Source organism: Exophiala oligosperma (assembly GCF_000835515.1).
Source record: "Exophiala oligosperma strain CBS 72588 unplaced genomic scaffold supercont1.2, whole genome shotgun sequence".
In the NCBI taxonomy this organism is placed as follows: domain Eukaryota; kingdom Fungi; phylum Ascomycota; class Eurotiomycetes; order Chaetothyriales; family Herpotrichiellaceae; genus Exophiala; species Exophiala oligosperma.
In genome coordinates this window covers 3,561,609-3,583,887 of record NW_015622819.1, presented here as the reverse complement: position 1 = coordinate 3,583,887, position 22,279 = coordinate 3,561,609, and the positions used below count along the sequence as shown (strand labels likewise).

Sequence of the window (22,279 nt, the reverse complement as noted above, 5' to 3'; positions counted from 1 at the left end):
ACTATGCATTTCGATGGAGTCTCCCTGCACTCAGTAAAACTTTTTTACAAGTCGAACTTCCACCACCGTGTCTGCCATGTCTCTCGGTACCGGGTCTCGCTTATGGAGAAAAGCCGTTTCAGCTGTCAGAGAAGCGAGAAAAACGCCCCCCCGAACCCCTCCCAGCCCTACAGGTCTTTCAGAAAAATGCCCGGCAATATTCCTATTTGAGGCGCATTTCAGTGGACAAAAGATAAAAGACATTATGCGGAGCCGGCCGAGTCACGCGTTGTCTTCTCCGGATCATGAATTTCACCCTTGTCAGGAGCAGGGAAAATCGCGTGACGGCCGAAGACATCTTTGACTCACATTCATCTCGGGTCATTTTGCTCAAAATACACGGTTCAGCAAGTTGGGCACAAAGCCTACATGCAAGTATTGGCTGGGATGAAGTGTGGTAAGCCTGTGATATCCTTGACTTTGCAGAATTCCATCGGTCCGGACAAGTCTTCCTTGTCATCTTTTTTTGACACTGGCATCTGCCTGAGCGGCGCAGGCGGGTACCTGCATTGCTATGACAAGGTGTTGTACATTTGAGAGACAACCCCTACCTGGCTCTGCATATCCGTCTTTTGTCATCCCTGACAGCTTCAGAAAAAAAAATTGGTGAGAAATGGCAGATGCAGCTGCTTCGTCACTAATGCGTGACATTTATTACTACTGCAGGTCTCATCATGGGCCCAGTGGAATCCATCATGCTTCTCAGACATGTTGCTGCTGTTCCGCTGGATTCAGGGATGCTGCATAGCCTACTTGCACCGCGCATGAGGTTTATCAGATGCATTGTCCAGTACACAACCGGTATGAACACCGACCGTCGAATGTTTCGCTGGAGAAGAGGAAAGAGGGTAGCTGGTGCGTCTTGCTGCAGCATCACGGGTTTTCAGTCTGCACCAAAGGTCCTCATCGTCTCACTCTGGATGTTTCAGACACGTGAATGCCCTCTGAGGTTATTACGGTCATCCTCATCTCAATATGTCAAATTGTCCTACGCAGCATTGGAACCCAGTGTCTGTATGCTGAAAAGCTGTGCTTTCATGAAAAGTACATGATCCCCCCTCAATTTGAAGCAATCATGGCGCCGTTGCTTCATCCAAACAGGGTGCGGTTAGCCTCGTCAACTATGACTCTTTCTCCCTGGGTCATGCCGGTTTTGATGTCCCATAACATCTTGCCCAAGCCCATAGCCCTCAATCCTTCTTCATTGACCTTCGCCCAATCTACAGCATCTTTGAAGCCGAGTTCCCCATCGCCACCCGCGCCCGGGAAGTCCGGCGGGGGACTATACCTCAACGCACTTGTACGCTGTCTGTCCAAGAACTCAATATTGGTTCGTGTCATAGCACAAGCAGGTATGTACAAGACACTGCTATCTCCGGTTCCGTGGTGCTCCTTGTCTACTGCGTGAATCATATCGCAGTGCCATGCAACATAATCGCCCGGCTCGACTTGGGGCATACTGACCATGGTGGTCTCAAGGTCCAGGTCGGGATGCGTTTCCATGTTGTACTCTTGACATGCGCCAGGAACTGAATTAGGAAATGTCGCGTCCAGATTCATCTTGCCCGACGCTGGGTCAAAGAATGGCCTCATGATCAGGTAAGCCGTCGCATGTCTCACCAAAGGGCATACTTTGAGCGTGCCTTGTCCTGGTCCAGTCGACGACATACTCAACCATCCTTGGAACAGGCGGAACATGCTGCATGCGCCGGCGCCATTGTACAAATCCATCCGCGCGTTGATCCGGTGGCGGGCGTCGTATGGATCATAGTTTTCCCAGTTACCGTCCAGGATGGTTTGATATACCCGGGAGTATTCTGGGTCTTCCCACCGCTCAAGACTGCCGCCGTCAGTGTGCGGGCCCAGTGCGAATTTGGCATCACCTGGTTGTCGGATGCGAAAACGGTCGGCATAGGACAGAGGGTAAGTGGTTGAAATTTGTGATTTCGGATCGGACGAATGCCAGAAGGAAGCCAGGAATGACTGTGCTTTTAGCATGTTTGGATGCGCACGAGCTTGAACTTGTGATGGTGTCCAATATAACTCGTACACTGCCGGGCTGTCCGGCGGGAAGGCCTTGACCTTGGACTGATTGGCAGCGATATAGTCAAGGGCCTGCTGCTTCAACACCAATGCCTCGTCTCGGGGCAAGACGTTGCGAATGACTGCGGTGCCTCGATGGCGTATGGCTTCAATCTGATCACGAGTGACAGTGCCAGATGCGACCTTTTCGTAGTCGATGCTGGGTATGATCTGAATTGTTTGTGTCAGTCAATTCTCGACATATCTCGAGCATTATAGTTTGCTTTGACAAAATGGAGCGGTTTCCCATCCACCTACATTGCTGCCCTCTGACTTTATCTCTTCAATCTCCTTCTTGAGGCTGGCAAGGAGCCTTTGCCAGGATGCAGTGATTGCCTCTTCGTTACCCTTAATCAACGACTTTTTCAACTCACTAAACCGAGACGGTAGTGGATCGGCCTTTTTGCCAGACAGTGACGGGAAGACCGAACTGATGTCACCGGCCTCCTTGGTCAAGGTCGATGCTGCCCTGTGGGCAACGCCCGCGAGAAGTCGTTTCATTCTAAGTGAGAAAAAAACAGTAGCCCTGTATGAGGACACTTGATTTTTCATGTGCTTCTCTCTCTCTGTCTTTCTCAAATTCTGTCTGGGAATCCTTTTGGATCTGCTCTCATTTATGCTCGTTCAGTTCCGACATCGAGTCCGGATAGTATTCCATTTTGGGGTTAGCAGGAAAGTGAGTGTTGCTGCGAGTGGCGATGTCCTGTGCTCCGCCGTATTATTTGACCAGTTGTATTTCTGCGGTCGATACCGATGATGGATGAGGAGACCCTGACGACGGGTGAACATGGGGGTGGATGGAGATAGATGGCCCGGAGTCCACGTACCTCGGCACCCAAGTTCGACACAACACCGAACGGGGTGAGGGGAGAGGATGAAGGCCAAGTTAAAAGTATATCACGTATATATGATTATATGGACTGGCTGACCTTCGGTCGTAAGTATACAAAGGAGGGTCAACAAGTCCTTTTGTGTCTCGGCGGAGGAAAAGCCATTTTGTTGCAGCAACCGTTTCCCAAAACAACGACCAGAAACGATCAATCAGGGTGCCAGTTGCGGTAATTTTGGTCTTTTGTGAAGAAGGAAGGCAGTAGATATACACTGAGTATCAGGACGGACGATCGATCGGTCAATCGATTACCACCTACCTTTACTCCTTTTCGAAACCTCGTCGCTGTCGGAAGGATCAGGATCAGTATCAGTATTAGGATCTGTGCCCGTCACTCATCGACAGTGCCAGCACCAGCATCAGCCATTCAGACAAATTGGTCATCATAGCCATGGCTCAACAGGTTCAAGGAAAGACTGCCATCGTGACAGGAGCCGGGTCAGGTAAAGTCACCCTCGCCTTTTTCAATCCCTCTCTTACCAGTAAACGCCACATCAAAACAACCACATTGTGCCCACCTTGAGTTGTTTCTTTCAGGTACAAAAAGTCAACTGACGGACTTTTCCTTGCCATCAACTAGGAATCAATCTCGAATTTGCTCGCTTGTTACTCCAAAACGGCGCGAATGTCGTCTTTGCCGACCTATCATTGCGACCCGAGGCGGAGGATTTGGTCAAGCAATACCCGAGCAAGGCCGTGTTCAAAAAGACCGACGTGACGTCGTGGACCGACCTGAATGAGATGTTCACCACGGCCGTGTCGAAGTTCGGCGGCGTCGACATCGCGTGTCCCGGAGCGGGTGTATTCGAACCTCCGTGGAGCTCCTTCTGGCACCCTCCCGGGTCGTCTCAATCCAGTGACGATCCTCTTGGTGGTCGGTACAAGCTCTTGGATATCAACCTCACCCACCCGATCCGAGTGACTCAGCTCGCCATCTCCCACTTTCTGGCCGCGTCGCCCCCCTCGAGCCCCTCGAACCCCAAATCCATAGTCCACATCGCCAGCATCGCCGGAGAGACAGTCGGGATAGGGTACCCTCTGTACCACGTGTCCAAACACGGCGTGCAGGCTTTGGTCAGGTCTTTGGAAAGTCTGGACGAGTCTCACGGGATCCGAGTGACTTGCGTCATGCCGGGAGTGGTCAAGACCCCTCTGTGGACCGATCACCCGGAGAAACTCAAGCTGGTGAAGCAGGAAGGGGAAGATGCCGACCACTGGGTGACCCCGGAAGAGGTCGCACAGGTCATGTTGGCTTGTGTCAAGGACGACAGGATCGACGAGAGTATAAGGGGTGGGACCGCCAACGGAAGTGCGAGCGGTGGTGGGATTGCGATCAAAGGAGGTTCTTGCCTCGAGGTTTTGGCAGGCTATGTGAGGGACGTACCTCTTTTGAACAACGTCGGACCTTATGCTTCGGGAGAACCGGGGGCGACGGTGCAAGGAGGGAAGAAATTGTTGGATGAGATTTATGGTGTGTTGAAGCCTGGTTGGGGAAAGTATTGATTGATAGATCGAGGTTGTAGATAGAAATGAGAAGAGATTCCGTTACGAGTACAGAACTGGCAGATAAGAAGTGATGATAAAGGACACAGGTTCAATTTACGATGTTCTCAAGAAGTTAACAACAGTCGGTGACGCATGCAGTGGAACATTTCTTAGAGCATATGGAATGCCTGAATGATTGATGCTAAACTACCTTGGCTTAAGCACAAGGCTGAGGCTAGGAAGCGAGATTGGCTAAAAAACACCTACGTGTACCCGATACAGAGGATGCGGAGTAGATACTCTGGGTAGCACGGAGTACCTAGGTAAGTACTCTGTGATACCTACAGCACCCAACAGGCCGACTGAGAAAGACATCAAGCCAATCTGTTGTCGTGTAATGAACGAACGACCAAGTCCAGAATTATCGTCTCAACGCCGATCATCGACCACCACTCCGGTAAATATTTTCACCATGGCTCCAAATCTACACACTGAACCAACATCAGGCATGGATCGTACACTCGAAGATGCCATCAAATCCGCGACAGAGTCACGAGTCAGGACCGTCTTGCTGAAGATATGTAACGAAAACCCCGTCTGTCGTGAAGCTGTCAGCAAGGAGCTCCTCCTCGTGACCACAGCGGAGGAGGGCGAGACAGTCAAGAACAAGAAACGAGTCCGCCAGGCCTACGAACTTTGCATTCATAGCGAAGAGGAATACAACGTCGAAGAAAATGAACTGGAAGGCGACCTGTGCCAGTATCACCCGGGTCAGTTCAGCGTTGCGCTATATTCCACTCTGAAGCTTTGGGCGGACATCTCGGTCATAGGCACCTGCTGACTTTGCAATACGTGAACGTACAGGCAGCAGGGATTATGATTTCAACCACAGTAAATTTGACGATTTTGAACCGTGGAGGGATGGCGACCCAGAAGACTACGAGGACGATCCGGACTTTGCGGACGCGTTCAAGTGGGATTGTTGCGGTGGTAATGGGGTCACCGATGGTTGCGTAGTGACGAAACATCAACCGGACGAGACGAAGAAGATCAAGCTTATGCGAGTCTGAAAAAGGAAATCTCAGATGTCTGAAATTGTATCTTGTTGGCTTTTGAGTGGTCGATACCCAATGACGGTCGGCAAGGCATCGATACATCCAAGTTTGTATGCCATCAATGGTCTCGCTTCGTAAACCAAAAGTGGACTGCCACGTCGTTGAACATGACCAACTAAGTATATAGTGGGACATGGTTGAGCTGGGAGTAGTCCTCGGAGCAGCATAGCAAACGTCAATACTTTTTGAAAAGCATCATGCGAGAGTTTATCATTTTCGCGGATCAAAGTGCTAACAGCCATGCTACGCTGCACGAGGCATGCAGAAGGCGTGACAATGTTCATATCCAGGACTTTCTGCATCAAGCGACTGAGGCGCTGAAGGGAGAAGCTGATTGCAAATCGCAAATGTTCACTGACAACATCGGACACTTCTCGCCGGAACAGCTCATTCAAGAGTATACCATACTGTCTCCTTCGAATGCCGCCTTCGAATGCGCACTTTTGTGCATGTCGCAGTTTGCCCATTTTATTAGGTTCGTGATTCTGACAAAGTTGAGTGCAAAGCTGCTAACCACTGTCAAGCATATATGGAGATAGGTCACCTTCCTATCCTCGGCAGACCCCAGAAACGTGCCTTGCAGGAATCGGCCTTGGCCTCCTCGTTGCAAACGCCGTTGCCTCAGCTGATTCATTGCCTGCACTGATACCACTCGCCGTGGAATCTGTCTTGGTGGCTTTTCGATTGGGATCGTACTTACAACATGCTGCCCTTCAGCTGGGATGCGACGCTCTTGGCAAGCATTGGTCAAAGATGTTTCACCAGGACGAGGTCATTGTCCAACATGCAATGAACAGGTTCCACCAGCAAGAAAATGTCCAGCCATGCTCGAAAATAAGACTAAGCATGGTGACATTGGAACATGTCATGGTTTCAGGTCCTGCATCGGTTCTAGCCGAGTTCTCGAAACACCTGCCTTCTGATGAGTCAAACAAGCGGAGTTCTGGGGAGTCTTATGAAGCGCACCAGCTAATGCACCTCATACCACCGTCAAGTATCGACACCCACGTTCTCTGTTCCTCCACAAAGACACATTTCGACGCGTTTGAACCCTGCATGCCGTTTTTCAGCGGGTCAAGCACCAAGCCCTTGGCTGGAATAACACCTTTTGAAAGTCTTCGAAGCGCTGTTCAAGAAATCACAACTTCGACCTCGAGATGGACAGAGCTCTTCGAAGGTCGATTTCCAAGTTGGCGGCAAACGCTTAGAGTGGTGACTCCAGGGTCAATACTTCGAGGTAGTAGCGTATTTGAAGAACTTGCTTCCAGGAAGTTTGACATCGCATATGAGGATCTGTCAGACTGGGTCTCATCGGACCACCAGCAGCAGTCTTTAAATGTGTTGTCGGTTGAGTGCGCCAGGCATTTTGCCGAGCTAAAAGTCCCACCATCGGTGCCTCGAACACCCAGGTCCTCAAAAGCTCACAGTCCTGGAACAAAATTAAACCTGCCCTTACGTCCTGCCATATTCAGGCTCGACTCCGGTTACGCCTCCGAGGATGAACGGCCTGGCCAAAAGATTTTTGGGACAGAGACAACTGGTCTGGACAGGTTCATCTCGCTGGGCAATAAGCAAGAAGGATTCTTGAGGATAGAAGGAGCCCTAGAGGCAGTTGCAGGAGACGCGATGCTTGGTGTCGATGCCTATATAGAGCTATCTAACACAGTCCACGACAAATGTACCTGTTGTATGACTGAATGGTTTCCGAATTGTAGCTATCATGATGGACTCTGAAGCACGGTGCAGGACATTGGTACGAAGGTTTGCAGCGCCAAGCGACGGGACCATGACACTCAGTCATAGAACTCTACTGATAAGGGTTCATGATAATATGGGAAAGCGTAAAAGACATGTTGTTGTTCAAGGTATCGAGTGATGAAGATTTGAGCGCCAGGTCGATTCACAACTGAGAGTAACAGAGTAGTGTATATGTGCTTCACCGTATCTCCTATCTGGAGAAGCATAGGGTAGAACGCGCACAAAATCTATCTTGACAATGACGCCTGTTCACATCGAACGCTCAGCGAGAATCTTGGATAACAATATGTGATCATGCCGGCGGCAACATCTCAGCCGCCGGTGAAGCTCTCGCTGCCTCTGGTAAGTGATAACGAGCCCTGCCTTGAGCGGACTTTTCATCTCAAGCGATTCTTTCTACGCGCTATATGATCGCCATCCCACTGCTGGTATCAACTGGCCTCGACTTACGCTGACTTATTCCAATAGCAATTTCAGCAGGAAATCTTCCAGCTTCTACGCGCCGAGGATGTCCTAGTGATACTTGCTCGTGGCTTAGGCCTGCTCAAGATTGTCACGAATCTGCTTCACTCATATGATGCCGCGGGCAATTCCCTCGTCATCATTGTTGGAGCAGAGGATCGCGAGAATGAATGGATCGGAGAAGCTCTCGCAGAGCATTATGCCGTCTCTCGTTCTCCTCTCGCAAAAGGCCTCCGTGTTATCAACACCGACAAGGCGACTGTGGCGACTCGCGAGAAGATTTACTCGGAAGGAGGAATTGTATCCGTCACCAGCCGGATTCTCATCGTTGACTTACTATCAAAACTCTTAGATCCCGAGACTGTGACCGGTCTGATTGTATTGCACGCGGAAAAGGCCATTGCCACCACTACTGAAGCATTCATCGCGCGCATCTTTCGACAACACAACAAGATTGGGTTTCTCAAAGCTTTCAGCGACTCCCCAGAACCTCTCACATCTTCTTATGCGCCCTTGTCGACTATGATGAGGAATCTTTTCTTACGAAAACCGTCCTTATGGCCACGCTTCCATGTGTCGATCGCACAAAGCCTGGAAGGAAAGAAGAAGGCCGATGTGATTGAACTGGAAATACCAATGACAGATTCAATGCGAGCCATCCAGAATGCTGTGATGGAATGCGTAGAGATGAGCATCTCAGAGCTCAAAAAAGCCAATCCTGGATTGGAAATGGATGACTGGACGCCTGATTCTGCTCTGCACCAGAATTTTGATGCTATTGTCCGGCGACAACTCGACCCAGTGTGGCATCGAGTCAGCTGGCGTACAAAACAAATCGCAAATGATCTGACAGTCTTGCGATCAGTCCTGCATTCTCTCCTCAGCTACGATTCCGTCTCTCTTCTCAAGTATTTGGACACCGTACTCGCGACACATTCACCTCCCCCAGGCTCTACAAGACAGGATCAATCCCCTTGGCTTTTTTCTGATGCTGCATCTACTATTTTCCAATCAGCCAAAGATCGAGTCTACAAGGGCAAGGTTGAAGACAACAATGCACTGCCGACTTCGAAACTGCCAGACTCACTGAGTCCGGTATTGGAGGAACAGCCTAAATGGACCGTGTTGGCAGAAATCTTACGAGAGATCGAGGTTGATGCGTATCTCAATCCTAGATTAAGGGATGACTCTAACGATACCATTCTCATCATGTGCAATGATCAGCGAACCTGTCGCCAAGTCAAAGAATATCTTCAAACAATGCACGTCAAGCCGTTAGCACAAGACATGGCCGAAGGTCAAGCACCACATGAGATAGAAGCTGAGGAAGAACGAGGCTCTGCCGAATTCATGATGAGAAGAAAGCTAAGAGAATATCTGGGTTGGAGAAAGACTTTTGCTCAAGTCAGCGCTTCTTTGTTCGAGGAGAACCAAAAATCCCTGAATGATATCAAAGGAACTACTGCGGCGTCGCGTTTGAACAGCAAAGCGCCCGTGAACAAGCGTAGACGCGTCCGCGGTGGTGGCGGCGGCGGTTTGGGTCTGACACGGAGTGCCAACGGTGCCGTGGCTGTTTCAGAAGATAAAGCTGCGCAGGTTGCTGGTCTGCTTGCCGAGCTGCGACCGACCGAGTCAGAAGCTGGCCAAAAGGAGGATATCATTGTTGACAATCTGAATGACGCAGGGGAAGATTTCTTCGAGCTGTACGAACCTGACGATCAGATTGTGGTGCATCCGTATGATGGTGACCAAGACGACCAACTTCTCGAAGAGCTTCGTCCGAGGTATATCATCATGTACTCACCAGCACCAGACTTCATTCGCAGAGTCGAAGTCTACCGATCGAGTCATTCAGACAGAAGCGTCCGTGCATATTTTATGTACTACGGTGGCAGTGTGGAAGAACAACGGTATCTATCTGCTGTGAGACGCGAGAAAGATGCCTTTACCAAATTGATCAGGGAACGTGGTACCATGGCGGTCACAATGACGGATGCGAATGTCGATCCGCAGGAAGCTTTCCTCCGCACTGTTAATACTCGCATCGCTGGAGGTGGACGACTTGCAGCAACTGCCGCTCCTCCGACGGTAGTGGTTGATGTTCGGGAATTTCGATCAGCCCTGCCTAGTTTATTGCATGGTCGAAGCATGGCCGTCGTTCCTTGCCAACTCACAGTCGGCGACTATGTATTGTCACCAAACATCTGTGTCGAGAGAAAATCAATACCTGATCTCATCGGCTCTTTCAAGAACGGACGGCTTTTCAACCAAGCCGAAACCATGCTGCAACATTACAAGTATCCGTTCTTGTTGATCGAGTTTGACGCGAACAAGTCATTTACGCTTGATCCCTTTGCAGATTTGACCTCCGTTGCAACCCTCAAGACGCCAGATTCCGAGACCAAAGACCTACAATCGAAGTTGGTTCTACTCACACTTGCATTTCCGAGGCTGAAGGTAATTTGGTCATCTTCGCCATACCAGACGGCGGAAATCTTTGAAGAACTCAAGAAGCAGCAAGAGGAACCCGATCCCTTGAAGGCGGTGCAAATCGGTTTGGCGGAAGGTGAGGATCCAGATGAGAAGACTTTCAACACTGGACCTCAAGAGCTCCTTAGGACAATCCCTGGTATATCGGCCAAGAATGCCAGCAGACTATACCTCGAGACGAAGAACGTTCTTGAAGTGGCGAACATGAGTCTGGAGGAACTGGATCCTTTGGTCGGCAGAGAGTCTGGGAGACAAATCGTCAGATTCTTTACGAGAAGTGTTTTCGACGACGAAGATCAATAACAGCATAGAATCAGACAGGGGACTTAGATTGCCCCATCAGACTAAAGATAACACACCAAGTTCAATTGTACGACTCGTTCAAGACCTAAAGATACGTTCACGGGCATATGCTGGATGCTCATCAGAGATCGTTGTCCTCCTTTACAGAGAGTGCCATAACAAAAATCAACTATACAAAAAGCATCAAGCTCAACGAAGTGTTTAAATTGTACGGACTCGATTGATTTTTGCGTCAGCCCTATCGGCCCACTTCCCTCTGTGTTTTTGAACCGAAAGACCCTCGTCTACCGTGCCATGATGGGTTTGGTTCTGCTGTTGTACTCTTCGATCATCTGTGTCGCTTCCGCCGAACTGACTCCTACTCCTCGTTCATACATTGCACTCGGGGCGGGGACTTTGCCTTTTGGATTTTCGAATGGCGCATCATCGTCACCGTCATCGTCGCCCTTTGTTGATCTTTTGGATCCAATTCGTTCTCCATTGAAACGTCAAGATTGCACAGGAACGTTATGTGCAGGTATGCTGGACTTTTCTTTTCCTCATTCGAGACCTACACTGTTCTTGTTTCCGGTTCTCGAGATGCCATTGTCCCGTCGATATCGATGTCGGCATGGATACTGATGGTCATGCTAATGCTGACGTGACCACAAAAGATGGATGCCACATCCACCCCGACAACGTCTGCTGCCCCAACGGCGCCGGCGCGTGCCTCTCTGGCAATGGATGCTGTGCCGGGCTGGGCTGCGTCCCACTGGACGGGAGTGTCTGTTGTTCTGACGGGTCTCATTGTCAGCCCGGTCGAGTCTGTGCAGAGTATCAGGGCGAAGCGGTCTGTTGCGTCGACGAGTCTTGTACGGAAATCGAACAGAGTGATGGAACTTCCTCGACCACGATTGCCATTACGAACGAGAACGGTACGGTGACGGCGACGGCGACGGCGACAGTAAAAGGAACGGGTGTTGTGGGTTCAGTACCTGCTCTGACGATGACCACAACAGGAGCGCCGTACTCGAATAATACTACCTCCTCCATCATCATCATCAGCAGCAGCAGCAGCAGCTCTATCAGCAGTACCGCCAGCGACAGTGATACGGTCGGTGAAAGTGGCAGTCAAGTCTCGTCATCAACTTTAGAACCATCTACTGCTATTGTAACCGAAACATTGACTGCCACTGAATCGGTAGGCGTTTCTGTCGTTTCTGGATCTGTGTCTGTGCCTGAATCTGAAAACACATGTACGAATACATACACACCACCACCACCACCACTCCCGCCAACAACCACGTCGACACAAAGTGGAAGCGAAGGTACACCGAGTCTGAGTGTCGTTATTGTCACGACCCAAGTTTCGGTATCAGCGACGTACGTTTATAGTCACACCACGTTGACTTCGGGTACGACGACAATAACGAGCGTGCAGACCGGGGTGGGTAGCGCAGTGCCATCATTCGCTACGGGTTCGGGTGCCTTAAAAACAAAGAAGAAGACGACGATGATGGTACAGAAATCCATTCTACCGAAACAAGTACCTCAGTGGTTGGGGTCGGCTGGTGTTGCGGTGATGTTGATGTTGTTGTTGTTGCATATCATGTGAAGGGAGTACTCCGTATCAAAGGATCAAATCAAACGTATTGCGATACGACATGATGATGATGAGAGAGTCGAGATGGCACCCGGGGAAGAAAGAAATCATACTACTTGTGTCGGTAACAGACGATGGTGAATCGCAAGATGTTAGGTTAGTTAAATGGAGCATGATAGTCCATTGCTGTACGCAGCAGGTCCAAAAGGAAATCAGGTAGTCAAGTCAAGTCATGGTGACAATGATCGATCGTAGGGAAGAAAATCTGATTTGGTTATCGGCATAGTAATGTTTTGTCGGATGCTGTTGTGGTTTGGATCTTCAGTTCCTCCAAAACGTCGTTACGTAGGTACTCTAATACAAAAAAAACTCCCCCGTTCATGATCATATGTGGTCTGGTTCGAAAGCTAGCACACTGCAGTACCTGTCTGGCTTTGGGCCACTGAGCCTTGGAAAAAGGGCCTTGCATTCAAACCAGAGCAGTCAGTGTCTGTGTGCGCGCCTCCTTCCGAGTTCTAAGCATGGCGAAGCGTAGCAGAAGCATGACATGATCCCATGTAAGCGAAAAACAACCCTCTCCGTGAAGCAACAGAACAATGCAGACGCTTGCAAACGCACACGACGCAATGCCGTATTACAACATTGCCGTTTCGGTGTTGCGGTTTCTCTTCAAATGTCATCAATGTCAACGTCCTTGTCCGAATCACTGCTCCTGTCCTCGTCGAATTCGACATTGTCATCCACACCTTCGTGGCCGTAGGTGTCGGTCTCGTTGATCTTGGCCGTCTCGGGTAGTTCGCCGTAGGCCTTGAGGGATCGGGCCTCGTCGGCCGAGTATTTCAGGATGACATCTCCCTTTTCATCCTGGTAGTCTCGCAGCGAGAGTAGGATGATGTCTCCCTGGTTGATCCAGACCTTCTTCCGCAGTTTGCCCCGGATGTGTGCCAGACGCTTCTCGCCGTCGAAGCAGAGGGCCTCTAGGCGACCGTTGCCCAACATCTTGACGACCTGCGCATATTCTTGACCTTCTTCTTTGAACGTGAGTTCACGCTTTTCGTTGTCGTTTTCGTTCTTTCCACGACGTCGGTTCTTGCCTCCCTGTTTTTCATTGTACAATTAGTTAAATGGTCACTCTGATAGAGAACACTCCATGTGTGTGTGTGAGAGAGAGAGAGAGAGAAATTATGCACTTCGGTCTCCATTGAAATCAAGACAGTCTCATTGTCATGATGGTCATTGAGTCAAGAGAGACACAAATGTAGTGGCGGGGTGGGTTTGCGAAGTGTAGGCAAATCTGAAACCCTTTGGGAAGGGCCTTCTTTGCGGTGTGTGGAGTTTTAAGATCTCACCTTTCCCTTATTCTTAGGCATATTGACTCTTTCTTATCACACTGTAATAATTCTTCTGATTGTGCTATTTCGACCGAAAGGGTTGACAAGGTGTAGAGGGGTCGGGGTTGATTGTGTTGTGGGAATGTGTGTGGTGTGTTGTTTTCTTTGTTGAAAGGATTCTGGAGGCGAATAATGAAGGCGGGAGGATTGACGTCGTGGGCCGCAGTTCCAGTCAAGTGGCTGTTTGTCACGAGTGACTTGTCCTTTGTCTGAGCGTCGTAATTGGTGGTACTTGAGGACAGAGGCAAAGACACAGAGGGCAGTTGAGTGGGCAGAAGCCTCTGTTTGGCGGGGTATTTTTTCAATCTGGGCCCGTGAATTTTCCGGGCGCATGAGTCAGTTGAATGATTTTTTTCTTCCAACGAGTAATACAGTAAGTAATAATAGACCTCACCCGAGGACTGCGCAGTACTCTCCTGTACGAATACGAGCTGCCCCGAGAAAGCTTAGGTCAGCAGTCTACGATTGTACATACTCCTCCATATATCATACACTCACTATCAAGTATTCATACAGCAATTCCCAGTGAATCCAAAAATTGCCGACCTTGATCCAAGACCTTTGATCTTTGGAAGCCTGTCCGATGGCCTCCAGTCGTCATGGCCCTCTCCCCTTTCAAACCCGTCCGCTTCCCTAGCTCCGGACTCGGCCTCCAAGCCCAATACTGCCCCTTCGTTCGCCCGTCGACGCTCGACGAAAAGTCCTTTGCTTCTCGATGGCACCCCAACGTCTTCGCCGTCCGGGATAAATACTCAGACATACGCCCCGACGTCCTCACGTGGCGGGTGGTCTCCGCCACGAGCCACAAACTCGTCCCGAAAGCCGTGATGCGCAACCGCCTGAAAAGAAGATGGGCCAACGCCTTCGCGGACAGCATGAGGAACAACGGCCTCCACACCACGGGCAAGCCTCTCTCGGGGTCCAAAGATGCCAAAACCGCCCCGGCAAAGTTACAAGGGACGCTCGAGATGCTCATCTTCAGTGCATCGGGAATCGATGCGTCCTACGACAAGCTCGTCAGTACCACGGATGTTCTGGTCAAGACGTTGCTGCGTGGAGACGCCAAGTTCAGCCCTGAATCGTGGCCGAAGCCTCAACCTGTTTACGGTGGACGGAAAGATAGAGCTGATTCGAGATGGTCCATTGTTGCGCCCTTGAAATAACATTTCAGAAGAAAGAACAAAAAATATGTTCAAGGCCAAACACAGATATACGGACCGATCTACCGAGTACTGTACGGAATACTGTAAGACTAGCAACTACCAAGTGATACCCCTGTACAATGAGAATCTCAAATTGATACAAAAATTCTACAATTCTGCAATTCAACGAGACTGTCTGATCTTTCAACTTTGCGGACCTAGTTCTAAGTGTCTGACGTGCTCGGAAGTCGTTGCATTCGCCCAAGTTTTGTGGACGTAATTGTGGTGACTATTCAGTCGAGTTGCGCTGCGCTATCATTACACATTGTCTTCCGCCTTCAGTATCGACACCCTGCGTGAAGAGCATATCTTCTATACTCCGCAAGGGGACCATACTATACAGGTTCGATGTCGTAGGGAGTCCAGCTCAGCTTGCCTGCTTCATGATCAACCCTTTCAACCCTGGCACAAGGTCATTGATGACCTTCATTCCGACGCCCCTAGCACGTCCAGCGACGCTCGCCAACATGCCCTCCCCAGCCGCACCGATCTGATACAAGGAATTCAACGCATCCACGCCTCCGGCCATCAACAAGCCCTTTCCGAATCGATCCGAAGAATAGCGTTCCAGAGCCATAGCGTCGCCAATGTCCATGCCGTGCTCGACACTGTAGGCAACACAACTCGCGAGGCTCTGCGCATCCGCAAGGCCCAGGTTCAACCCTTGTCCCGCCAGAGGGTGAACCGTGTGAGCTGCATCCCCAATGAGTGCGACGCGAGGGTTGATGAGGCTGGTCGCGTGACGGAAGCGCAGTGGGAAACTGGCCATGCTCTTCTCCTGGACACCCGTGACAACGGGCGGTTGGCGTGCGACGCTGGGGGCGTCTGTGTGTGCGAGACGCCAACGGAGCTCGGTCTCGTGAGCGTCGGGAGAGTCGGAGGGTAGAGTTAAGAGGTATTTCAGGTCGGTTTGCCCGAGCCGTAGAGCGGCGTTGATCATGGACAATTGTCCCGATGGAGATAGAGACTTGAGGTAGGTCGCGTAAGCGGGTGTCGTCGACCACACCATCGATGCGTGTCCGTTTGGCAAAGGTAAGATGGCGATGGGGCCGCCTAGTTGCGGGAGGAAGCGTTGGTATGCTGTTGCTCGGTTGGGGAGCGGTTCTGAGGCGAAAAGGTCGAAGTTGAAATCAGATGATTCATCGGTGCCGTGGGAGGAAATGGCCGATGGGCCATCTTGAATCGATAGTGTAGCCACGACGCCGTGTCGATTGTAGTCCCAGCCCGATGAGTTGATCCCTGCGAATGTGCGGACGGGGCTATTGAAGCCATCGGCGCCGACGAGGAGGCGTGCTGCAAGGCTCGTAGTGGAGGAGGAGGATGATGATGGTGATGACTTGGATTCGAGGTTGAGGATCGGCCAAGAAGAGAGATTCAAACCTGCTGGATCGTCTTTGCCGTTGGTAATACCCGACACGCTCGTATTCGCAAAGAGACTTGATTCCGCGCCCAATTCGACAATTCGTTCAATCAGTCCGCGTGTCAGGTTGGTATTCTCGCACATGGTGGCTATGGTCTGTGGAGGTGCATTGTACCTTTGAGTCTCGGAGGTCCAGTCAAATTGGATACTGGCGTCGTTCGCGGCATCCCATACCTGCATTTCATCGTAGGCTTGGACACGTGATTGTTCGACGTGCACCCACGAGCCAGTCGACTCGAGGAACGAGATCGATGAGGGCGTGAGACTACTTGCGCGATTTGAATACTGATCCGATGGAGAAGTCCATTGGCGGTTCTTGGTGAGGTCTTGAAGCTCAATTAGTGCAGTTTTCAGGTGTGATGTGACGGGAGAGGATTCTGGATCGATTAGCCGTTGTGTCCGTGGAAAGGGTATACAGACAAACATACTGAGTGCTGCGAGGAGTGCAAGTCCAGCTGGACCGCCGCCGACTGTCACGACATCGTAGATTTCTGGTGCTGAAGACGCCGTGGTTGATAGAAGACGTCTTCGCTTCGATGAGGTCAGAGATTTACAGCACTGGGCGCATATGAAGCTAGAACGTAGCCCCGAGCCTGGGAGTCTGGCAGGCATGATGGGAAGTCACACGACTGGTAACCAGATGGAGGTGACTTCTACAGTGTCATAAAAGAAGAGCGTCCCAACTAGATCCGCGAGTGGTGAGAGAGATTCAAGCTTGGATTCTTGGTCTGATATTCTCGACTAATCGGGTTAGTGCGGTATAGCAATCAGGGATCAGGCCATGGAGCATTACGAAGACAATTCTTCGAAACAACCGATGCACTCATCGTATTGAGCCAAGACACAATTATCATATCTGTGGCTCATTGACACCTGCTCAGGTTGAGTCGTAAACCTACATCAGGGTGCTAGTATACATAGTACAAACGGGTCCAGTACCAAACAGACCATATTAAAGGAGACGTGAATTAACAAATGTCTTCGCTGGACAGCAATAAAGCCAAGCCTGTCTCTAAGAGCACCAATACCTGGACTGAATAAACCATCCACGGGAGAAACGTTGCTCGGGGGTTCGGTGTATTTGGGAGTGCATCATCACCACTTCTATTGACGAGTCTTCGGATCGAGTAAAGTCTCTGGTATCTCCCCCTCTAGCTGAACTCTACGGTACGTATTGAACCTGCCATTGTGGCCGTACCCACCGTTTGCATAGCTCAATATCGGTGTGAGGCCTTTTGCACCGACCAGCTCAGGCATCTCCGTGGGGTAGTCCACCGACGTCACCCGACCAAAAACAACCACATGGTCCCCAATGTGTACCAACTTCGAGGGCATATATTCGCAAGCCAAGCGCAGCGGTACAACTCTCGAGTCGTGGTGCAAGACTGGCGGCTTTCCCGTGAGTGTATGGGCATTGTGCTTTATGGCGTGTTCGTTTAGCTTTCCGTCAACGTTGTGGAAAGGTGATGCATGATTGCCGCGTGAGAATTTGATGGCTATTCTCACAGATAGTGGTTGGAGACCGGACATGAAGTGAGCAGCGAAATGGCCCGAATTCTCGATGGCTTGAAAAGTTGACGAAATCTTTTTGATGTTGAACGAAACAATCGGGTCTGGATCAAGTGTCACGGTGTTGAAAGATGAGACTGTGGCTCCTTTCCAAGATCGAGGGTCTCCTTTGGGACTAAAAGAGATATCTGTAGCAGTGATCACTGTGACTGGATGCGCGACGTGACGCATGAGTGCTCTGACTTGTTTCGACAGGAGATCGTTTGATGGCGCGCTCCCGACTTGACCTGAGGTAGGTGGGGGTGGTTTAACAATTTCGTCGACTTGACTGTCGCTGGTCGTCCTTTCGTTCGGCACCGGTTCACCTTGTGCCTTCGTCGTAACCGTCCTCACTCCTGGAAAACATGGTGGCCTCACTTGGCCAACCGGCGCATCCCGTGTGGTCTCTAGGCGGCATGGGCTAGGAGTGCGCCGCTTGTGCGTCTTTGTCACGGAAGACAGCTGACGGGCTGGGGAAGCCGAGATGCCACTCCTTAATGTACCTCTCGAAAACTTCCATGCAGCCCCGACAGATCTGGAAGGCCTGGTGAAGCCGACATTTGAGAGCATTTCAGCTCAATTTGCACATTTTCGTCTGCAGTTGGCTTCAACACAACACCGTGCAATGAAGCGTTCCGATATCCTCGCAACACACCGTATTAGTGCTGTAGAAGGAACAATCCTGCCGTTACTGTTGCCGACCGATGAACTTCGAGAAACAGCGTCAATCGAAGAAAGGTGGTGTATGCAATAAAATATTTCTGCTGTGAAGCATGTAGACAATGATGCATTTTCTCGTGCTTCGGATCAGATAGACCATGAGGCATACATTCTCTTCTTCGAATCAAACAAACATGAGATGCGTTCTCTTATGCTTAACCGGACTTGAATCCCTTCAACACATTCCGCAGTCTGGAATGTCTCTCGGGAATTATCCGTGGAAGCATGAGGCGGTTATCGCCGCACAATGGAACGGCCAGAAATCCGGCACTATGTATATGAACTACTTAAGAGTCCTGGAACTGGCTGGTCTTGACTTGTGACGCATTTTCTCCTACTACTTTAGACCGTCTAAACAGTGATTTCATTACAACGTGTCCTTCAGCATGCCTGATATCGAAGAAGCGGCAGTGACGTTTCGCAAGTCGGATATGACAGTGACGTGGCGTTCCAAGGAGCGATTAACTCTTCTTCAACTCGCAGAGAAATCAGGGCTGAAGCCAGATTTCGGTTGTCGATCTGGTGCATGTGGAACATGCGAAGTGCGACTGCTCAAGGGGCACATCGAAGGGTGTCTAGAAGGAGATGACGGCGTATTGATATGCTGTTCCATACCCGCAAGCATTGAGATTGAACTCGAGTTATGAGCCTGGGTCTTGTGCCACCAAGAAAGAAAACCATTGATTAGCACACGAAACACACTCGAGATCCTTTGGTAGGACTTGGAGCTTTTTATCTATCAAACACTCGATAGAGAAGGTGCCATGGAACAACCAGATATTCCCCGCATGAAGAGAGGGGGTGGCAGGGGACACTCTACTACAACTGGTACTGGAGTCAATCTAGTCCTTCTCTCAGAGCATCATGGTCACCGCAATTCGACGTCTCCCAGCATACCAGCGGACTCGAAAGGTACGCCAATGACAATGACCGGCACATCATCAACTCCATACCTAGACGCCCTCCGACGCGATGGCTTTGTGAAAATACCAAACCTACTGTCTCCTCAACTACTTCTTGGCCTAAAAGGAGCGTCTAAATATACCACAGACCGTGCAAGGCGAGGACAGTGGCCATATGTCCGTACAGTTCCCAAACAATACCCGCCATGGCACGAATGGCAGGCCGGCGACAACATCTGGGGAGTCCAACACCTTTTGCATCCCGACATGGGAACCAGGGACACTTTTGCCGAGTTATATTTCTCAGACGAAGTCCTCTCAGTGGTCAAGGAGCTAGTTGGTCTGAAGGATGATCATCAAGGCGATGAGAAATTGGTGATGGAGCTTTTCAATCTGCTCGTCAGTCCTGCCGAGAACCAAGACTTTGAATTGTGTTGGCATCGAGACGATATTCGCCCAGATGTAACCCCTGAGGAGGAAGAGAAACAACTGAAGGAAAAGAGCCCCGGTGGCCAGCAGCTGCATGCCCAGTACAATATTGCACTATTCGACGATGCCTCACTTATAGTGGTGCCTGAAAGCCATCGACGTGTGCGCACCGAAACGGAGCGGAACGCAGCCCCTTACGAGGCAAACTTACCGGATCAGCTCTTGGTTAGATTGGCGCCTGGCGATGCTGTCTTCTACGATAGCAACATCCTGCATCGCGGGGTCTATAAGGGGATCGATGCCTCTCAGGAACTAGGTAGAATGACATTGCATGGATCGATCGGACTGGCGGGCTATGGACCCGAGCGTGCGAGACAGGTACTGCAGCATGGCGTTGGTGATTGGGTCGAAAGGGCACAATTTTCCATGGAAGGACCAAAGGGTAATCGAGCTGAGGCAATGCGGAAAAGACTTGTGGCAATGGGCACAGGGAAAGATCTGGGCTACTCCCTCGTTGGTTGATGTGTACATTGATGACTTTGGACACTAAATGTTAAGATATCGAATTGGACCACAGTGACTCACGTAGACCGTACTCATAGGTACTAATCATGTCTACAAGCATCCTGATCCATGCGTTATTGTTGGTGCCGTGTACATTGCCGTAGCTTTTTCTATGGTGATGTCTCAAGAACACTTTGTGACCGACCGTAGAAACTCTACTGTGGAGCGCGTGGAATTCCATATGCCATCACTTGATTGGGGTCGAGGCTCCAATAGATAGATCATCTGGCACTTCCACCTCAACCAGTAGTTATAACCTCAAGATATGCTTTATGCTGAAGAGGCACAACAGTTTGTAGGTTGCTGTCCGAAAGGTACGACTACATCTCTTCTCCACCGACTATACTCTCACCATGGCCGCCGAACTCTCAAGTACTAAATTGAACCCGGACAGCCATGTCCTTCTGGTAATGTCTTGCCTGCTCACTCAAATACCACTCCTCGCTTGCTGACAGATGTCCAAGGACCAACCCCTCCTACGGCTCCCTCATGAACTCGTCAAACGAAATTTCCGAAATACTCAACGCTACATAGAACGTGAGCGAGATCACATTTTACCGGCCCTCAAAGACACCGCGAATGCCGCCCTCAGTTCCTCTCAGACCCCCGACCAGACCCTAGCGTCCCTGGACTCCATGATTCAGAGAATGCAGAATGTCAAGCGTAAGCTGGAAAAGTTACACGTAGAGGAAGAAGCTCTGCACGATCATTCGGCCAAACGTATCAGACATCTGCAGGATCTCTACCAGATTCCCTCACTGGTTGACGTCAAGTACGAGCAATGGTCTCGCACAAGACTTGACCGTCTGATGGTGGACTATTTACTTCGCACCGGGTATTGGAAGACCGCGTCTCTACTCGCAGAATCCAAACAAATCTCACATCTCATCGATCTCGGCGTTTTTGTTGCGTGCCACAAGATTGCCTCATCTTTGATGCGAGGGGAGACAAAGGAGGCTTTGGGATGGATCAACGAGAACAAGAACTCTCTAAGGAAACTCATCACAGCGCCTCACAAATCCACGAATCTTGAATTCGAATTGCGGCTTCAGCAGTTTATTGAACTTGTTCGAGCTGGAACCACGGCAAAACGACTGGAAGCAGCAATACACGCCCAGCAGTATCTCACTCCTCACAGCTCTTCAAGGCCGGACGCCGTCATGCAAGCCGCAGGATTGCTGGCTCAGACTCCAAAGTCTAGTGCTGAAGCATATCATGAACTGTTTGCCCCTTCACGATGGCGTCATCTGGCCGATCTATTTGTCGAAACCCATCATACGTTACTATCTCTTCCAGTTCAACCACTCTTACACGTTGCTCTTTCTGCTGGATTGTCGGCACTTAAGACACCAGCTTGCCACAGTGCTTACAACCCAGCTAGCTCTTCAACCCCAGGCCACGCTCGAATAGCTACCAACACCTCTTTGTGCCCCATATGTAGCATGGAGCTCAATGACTTGGCTCGAGAGGTCCCATACGCCCATCATACTACCAGTTCAGTCGAATCAGATCCAGTGGTTTTGCCAAATGGACGCATATATGGACGTGCACGACTGGAAGAGCTTCAGCGAAAGCTTGCCATGGCTGGAGTCGGCGGCGGCGGAGAGGCTGGTGCCAAGGATTTGGTGATTGGACAAGAAGGAGAGGTGAGGGATCCCACCACTGGTGATATATTCGATTGGAGTGAGGTCAAGAAGGTGTATATCATGTAATGATATTTCACTAGAGGTTGGGGGATTAATTTGAGTAGAAGGTGTCTTTGACAGAGCGATTGCTATTGCATCGGTCCTGGTCATCAATGAATCACGAAGTTATGAATGTGCTAGTTGCATAGATTGAGATTTGCGGTTCGTTTGTTCCTTTGCAACTTTTGGTGAACTTGAGTCATCTGAATTTCC

At 50.3% G+C, this 22,279-nt stretch overlaps 12 protein-coding genes across 12 annotated transcripts; 7 read left to right on the top strand and 5 right to left on the bottom strand.

Moving 5' to 3' along the window:
- Positions 1 to 1,128: 1,128 nt before the first annotated feature.
- Positions 1,129 to 2,622, bottom strand: PV06_02657 (uncharacterized protein; the record flags this gene model as incomplete). Its single annotated transcript, XM_016403364.1, has 2 exons — positions 1,129 to 2,292; positions 2,380 to 2,622. The coding sequence occupies 2 exons, from the start codon at positions 2,620 to 2,622 to the stop codon at positions 1,129 to 1,131; spliced, it is 1,407 nt and encodes a 468-aa protein (XP_016267261.1).
- Positions 2,623 to 3,296: 674 nt separating this feature from the next.
- PV06_02656 (uncharacterized protein) lies at positions 3,297 to 4,513 on the top strand (the record flags this gene model as incomplete). Its single annotated transcript, XM_016403363.1, has 2 exons — positions 3,297 to 3,453; positions 3,591 to 4,513. The coding sequence occupies exons 1-2, from the start codon at positions 3,402 to 3,404 to the stop codon at positions 4,511 to 4,513; spliced, it is 975 nt and encodes a 324-aa protein (XP_016267260.1). The 5' UTR covers positions 3,297 to 3,401.
- Positions 4,514 to 7,647: 3,134 nt separating this feature from the next.
- On the top strand, positions 7,648 to 10,812 carry PV06_02655 (uncharacterized protein). The gene is made up of 2 exons (XM_016403362.1): positions 7,648 to 7,710; positions 7,837 to 10,812. Exons 1-2 carry the CDS (start codon positions 7,663 to 7,665, stop codon positions 10,621 to 10,623), a joined length of 2,835 nt encoding a protein of 944 aa, XP_016267259.1. The 5' UTR covers positions 7,648 to 7,662; the 3' UTR covers positions 10,624 to 10,812.
- Positions 10,813 to 11,173: 361 nt separating this feature from the next.
- PV06_02654 (uncharacterized protein) lies at positions 11,174 to 11,410 on the bottom strand (the record flags this gene model as incomplete). The annotated part of the gene is made up of 1 exon (XM_016403361.1): positions 11,174 to 11,410. One exon carries the CDS (start codon positions 11,408 to 11,410, stop codon positions 11,174 to 11,176), a length of 237 nt encoding a protein of 78 aa, XP_016267258.1.
- On the top strand, positions 11,234 to 12,217 carry PV06_02653 (uncharacterized protein; the record flags this gene model as incomplete). Its single annotated transcript, XM_016403360.1, has 1 exon — positions 11,234 to 12,217. The coding sequence occupies one exon, from the start codon at positions 11,234 to 11,236 to the stop codon at positions 12,215 to 12,217; it is 984 nt and encodes a 327-aa protein (XP_016267257.1).
- A 237-nt stretch (positions 12,218 to 12,454) lies between these two features.
- Positions 12,455 to 13,869, bottom strand: PV06_02652 (eukaryotic translation initiation factor 1A, Y-chromosomal). The gene is made up of 2 exons (XM_016403359.1): positions 13,555 to 13,869; positions 12,455 to 13,303 (listed from the first exon to the last, which is right to left on the bottom strand). Exons 1-2 carry the CDS (start codon positions 13,573 to 13,575, stop codon positions 12,875 to 12,877), a joined length of 450 nt encoding a protein of 149 aa, XP_016267256.1. The 5' UTR covers positions 13,576 to 13,869; the 3' UTR covers positions 12,455 to 12,874.
- Positions 13,870 to 14,077: 208 nt separating this feature from the next.
- PV06_02651 (uncharacterized protein) lies at positions 14,078 to 14,933 on the top strand. The gene has a single exon (XM_016403358.1). It carries the CDS (start codon positions 14,196 to 14,198, stop codon positions 14,757 to 14,759), a length of 564 nt encoding a protein of 187 aa, XP_016267255.1. The 5' UTR covers positions 14,078 to 14,195; the 3' UTR covers positions 14,760 to 14,933.
- On the bottom strand, positions 14,881 to 16,905 carry PV06_02650 (uncharacterized protein). Its single transcript, XM_016403357.1, has 2 exons — positions 16,647 to 16,905; positions 14,881 to 16,595 (listed from the first exon to the last, which is right to left on the bottom strand). The coding sequence occupies exons 1-2, from the start codon at positions 16,828 to 16,830 to the stop codon at positions 15,166 to 15,168; spliced, it is 1,614 nt and encodes a 537-aa protein (XP_016267254.1). The 5' UTR covers positions 16,831 to 16,905; the 3' UTR covers positions 14,881 to 15,165.
- Positions 16,906 to 17,078: 173 nt separating this feature from the next.
- Positions 17,079 to 18,454, bottom strand: PV06_02649 (uncharacterized protein). Its single transcript, XM_016403356.1, has one exon. It carries the CDS (start codon positions 18,334 to 18,336, stop codon positions 17,323 to 17,325), a length of 1,014 nt encoding a protein of 337 aa, XP_016267253.1. The 5' UTR covers positions 18,337 to 18,454; the 3' UTR covers positions 17,079 to 17,322.
- Positions 18,455 to 18,872: 418 nt separating this feature from the next.
- On the top strand, positions 18,873 to 19,133 carry PV06_02648 (uncharacterized protein; the record flags this gene model as incomplete). The annotated part of the gene is made up of 1 exon (XM_016403355.1): positions 18,873 to 19,133. The coding sequence occupies one exon, from the start codon at positions 18,873 to 18,875 to the stop codon at positions 19,131 to 19,133; it is 261 nt and encodes an 86-aa protein (XP_016267252.1).
- A 117-nt stretch (positions 19,134 to 19,250) lies between these two features.
- PV06_02647 (uncharacterized protein) lies at positions 19,251 to 20,339 on the top strand (the record flags this gene model as incomplete). The annotated part of the gene is made up of 1 exon (XM_016403354.1): positions 19,251 to 20,339. The coding sequence occupies one exon, from the start codon at positions 19,251 to 19,253 to the stop codon at positions 20,337 to 20,339; it is 1,089 nt and encodes a 362-aa protein (XP_016267251.1).
- Positions 20,340 to 20,626: 287 nt separating this feature from the next.
- Positions 20,627 to 22,229, top strand: PV06_02646 (uncharacterized protein). The gene is made up of 2 exons (XM_016403353.1): positions 20,627 to 20,788; positions 20,846 to 22,229. The coding sequence occupies exons 1-2, from the start codon at positions 20,735 to 20,737 to the stop codon at positions 22,091 to 22,093; spliced, it is 1,302 nt and encodes a 433-aa protein (XP_016267250.1). The 5' UTR covers positions 20,627 to 20,734; the 3' UTR covers positions 22,094 to 22,229.
- The last annotated feature ends 50 nt before the right edge of the window (positions 22,230 to 22,279 follow it).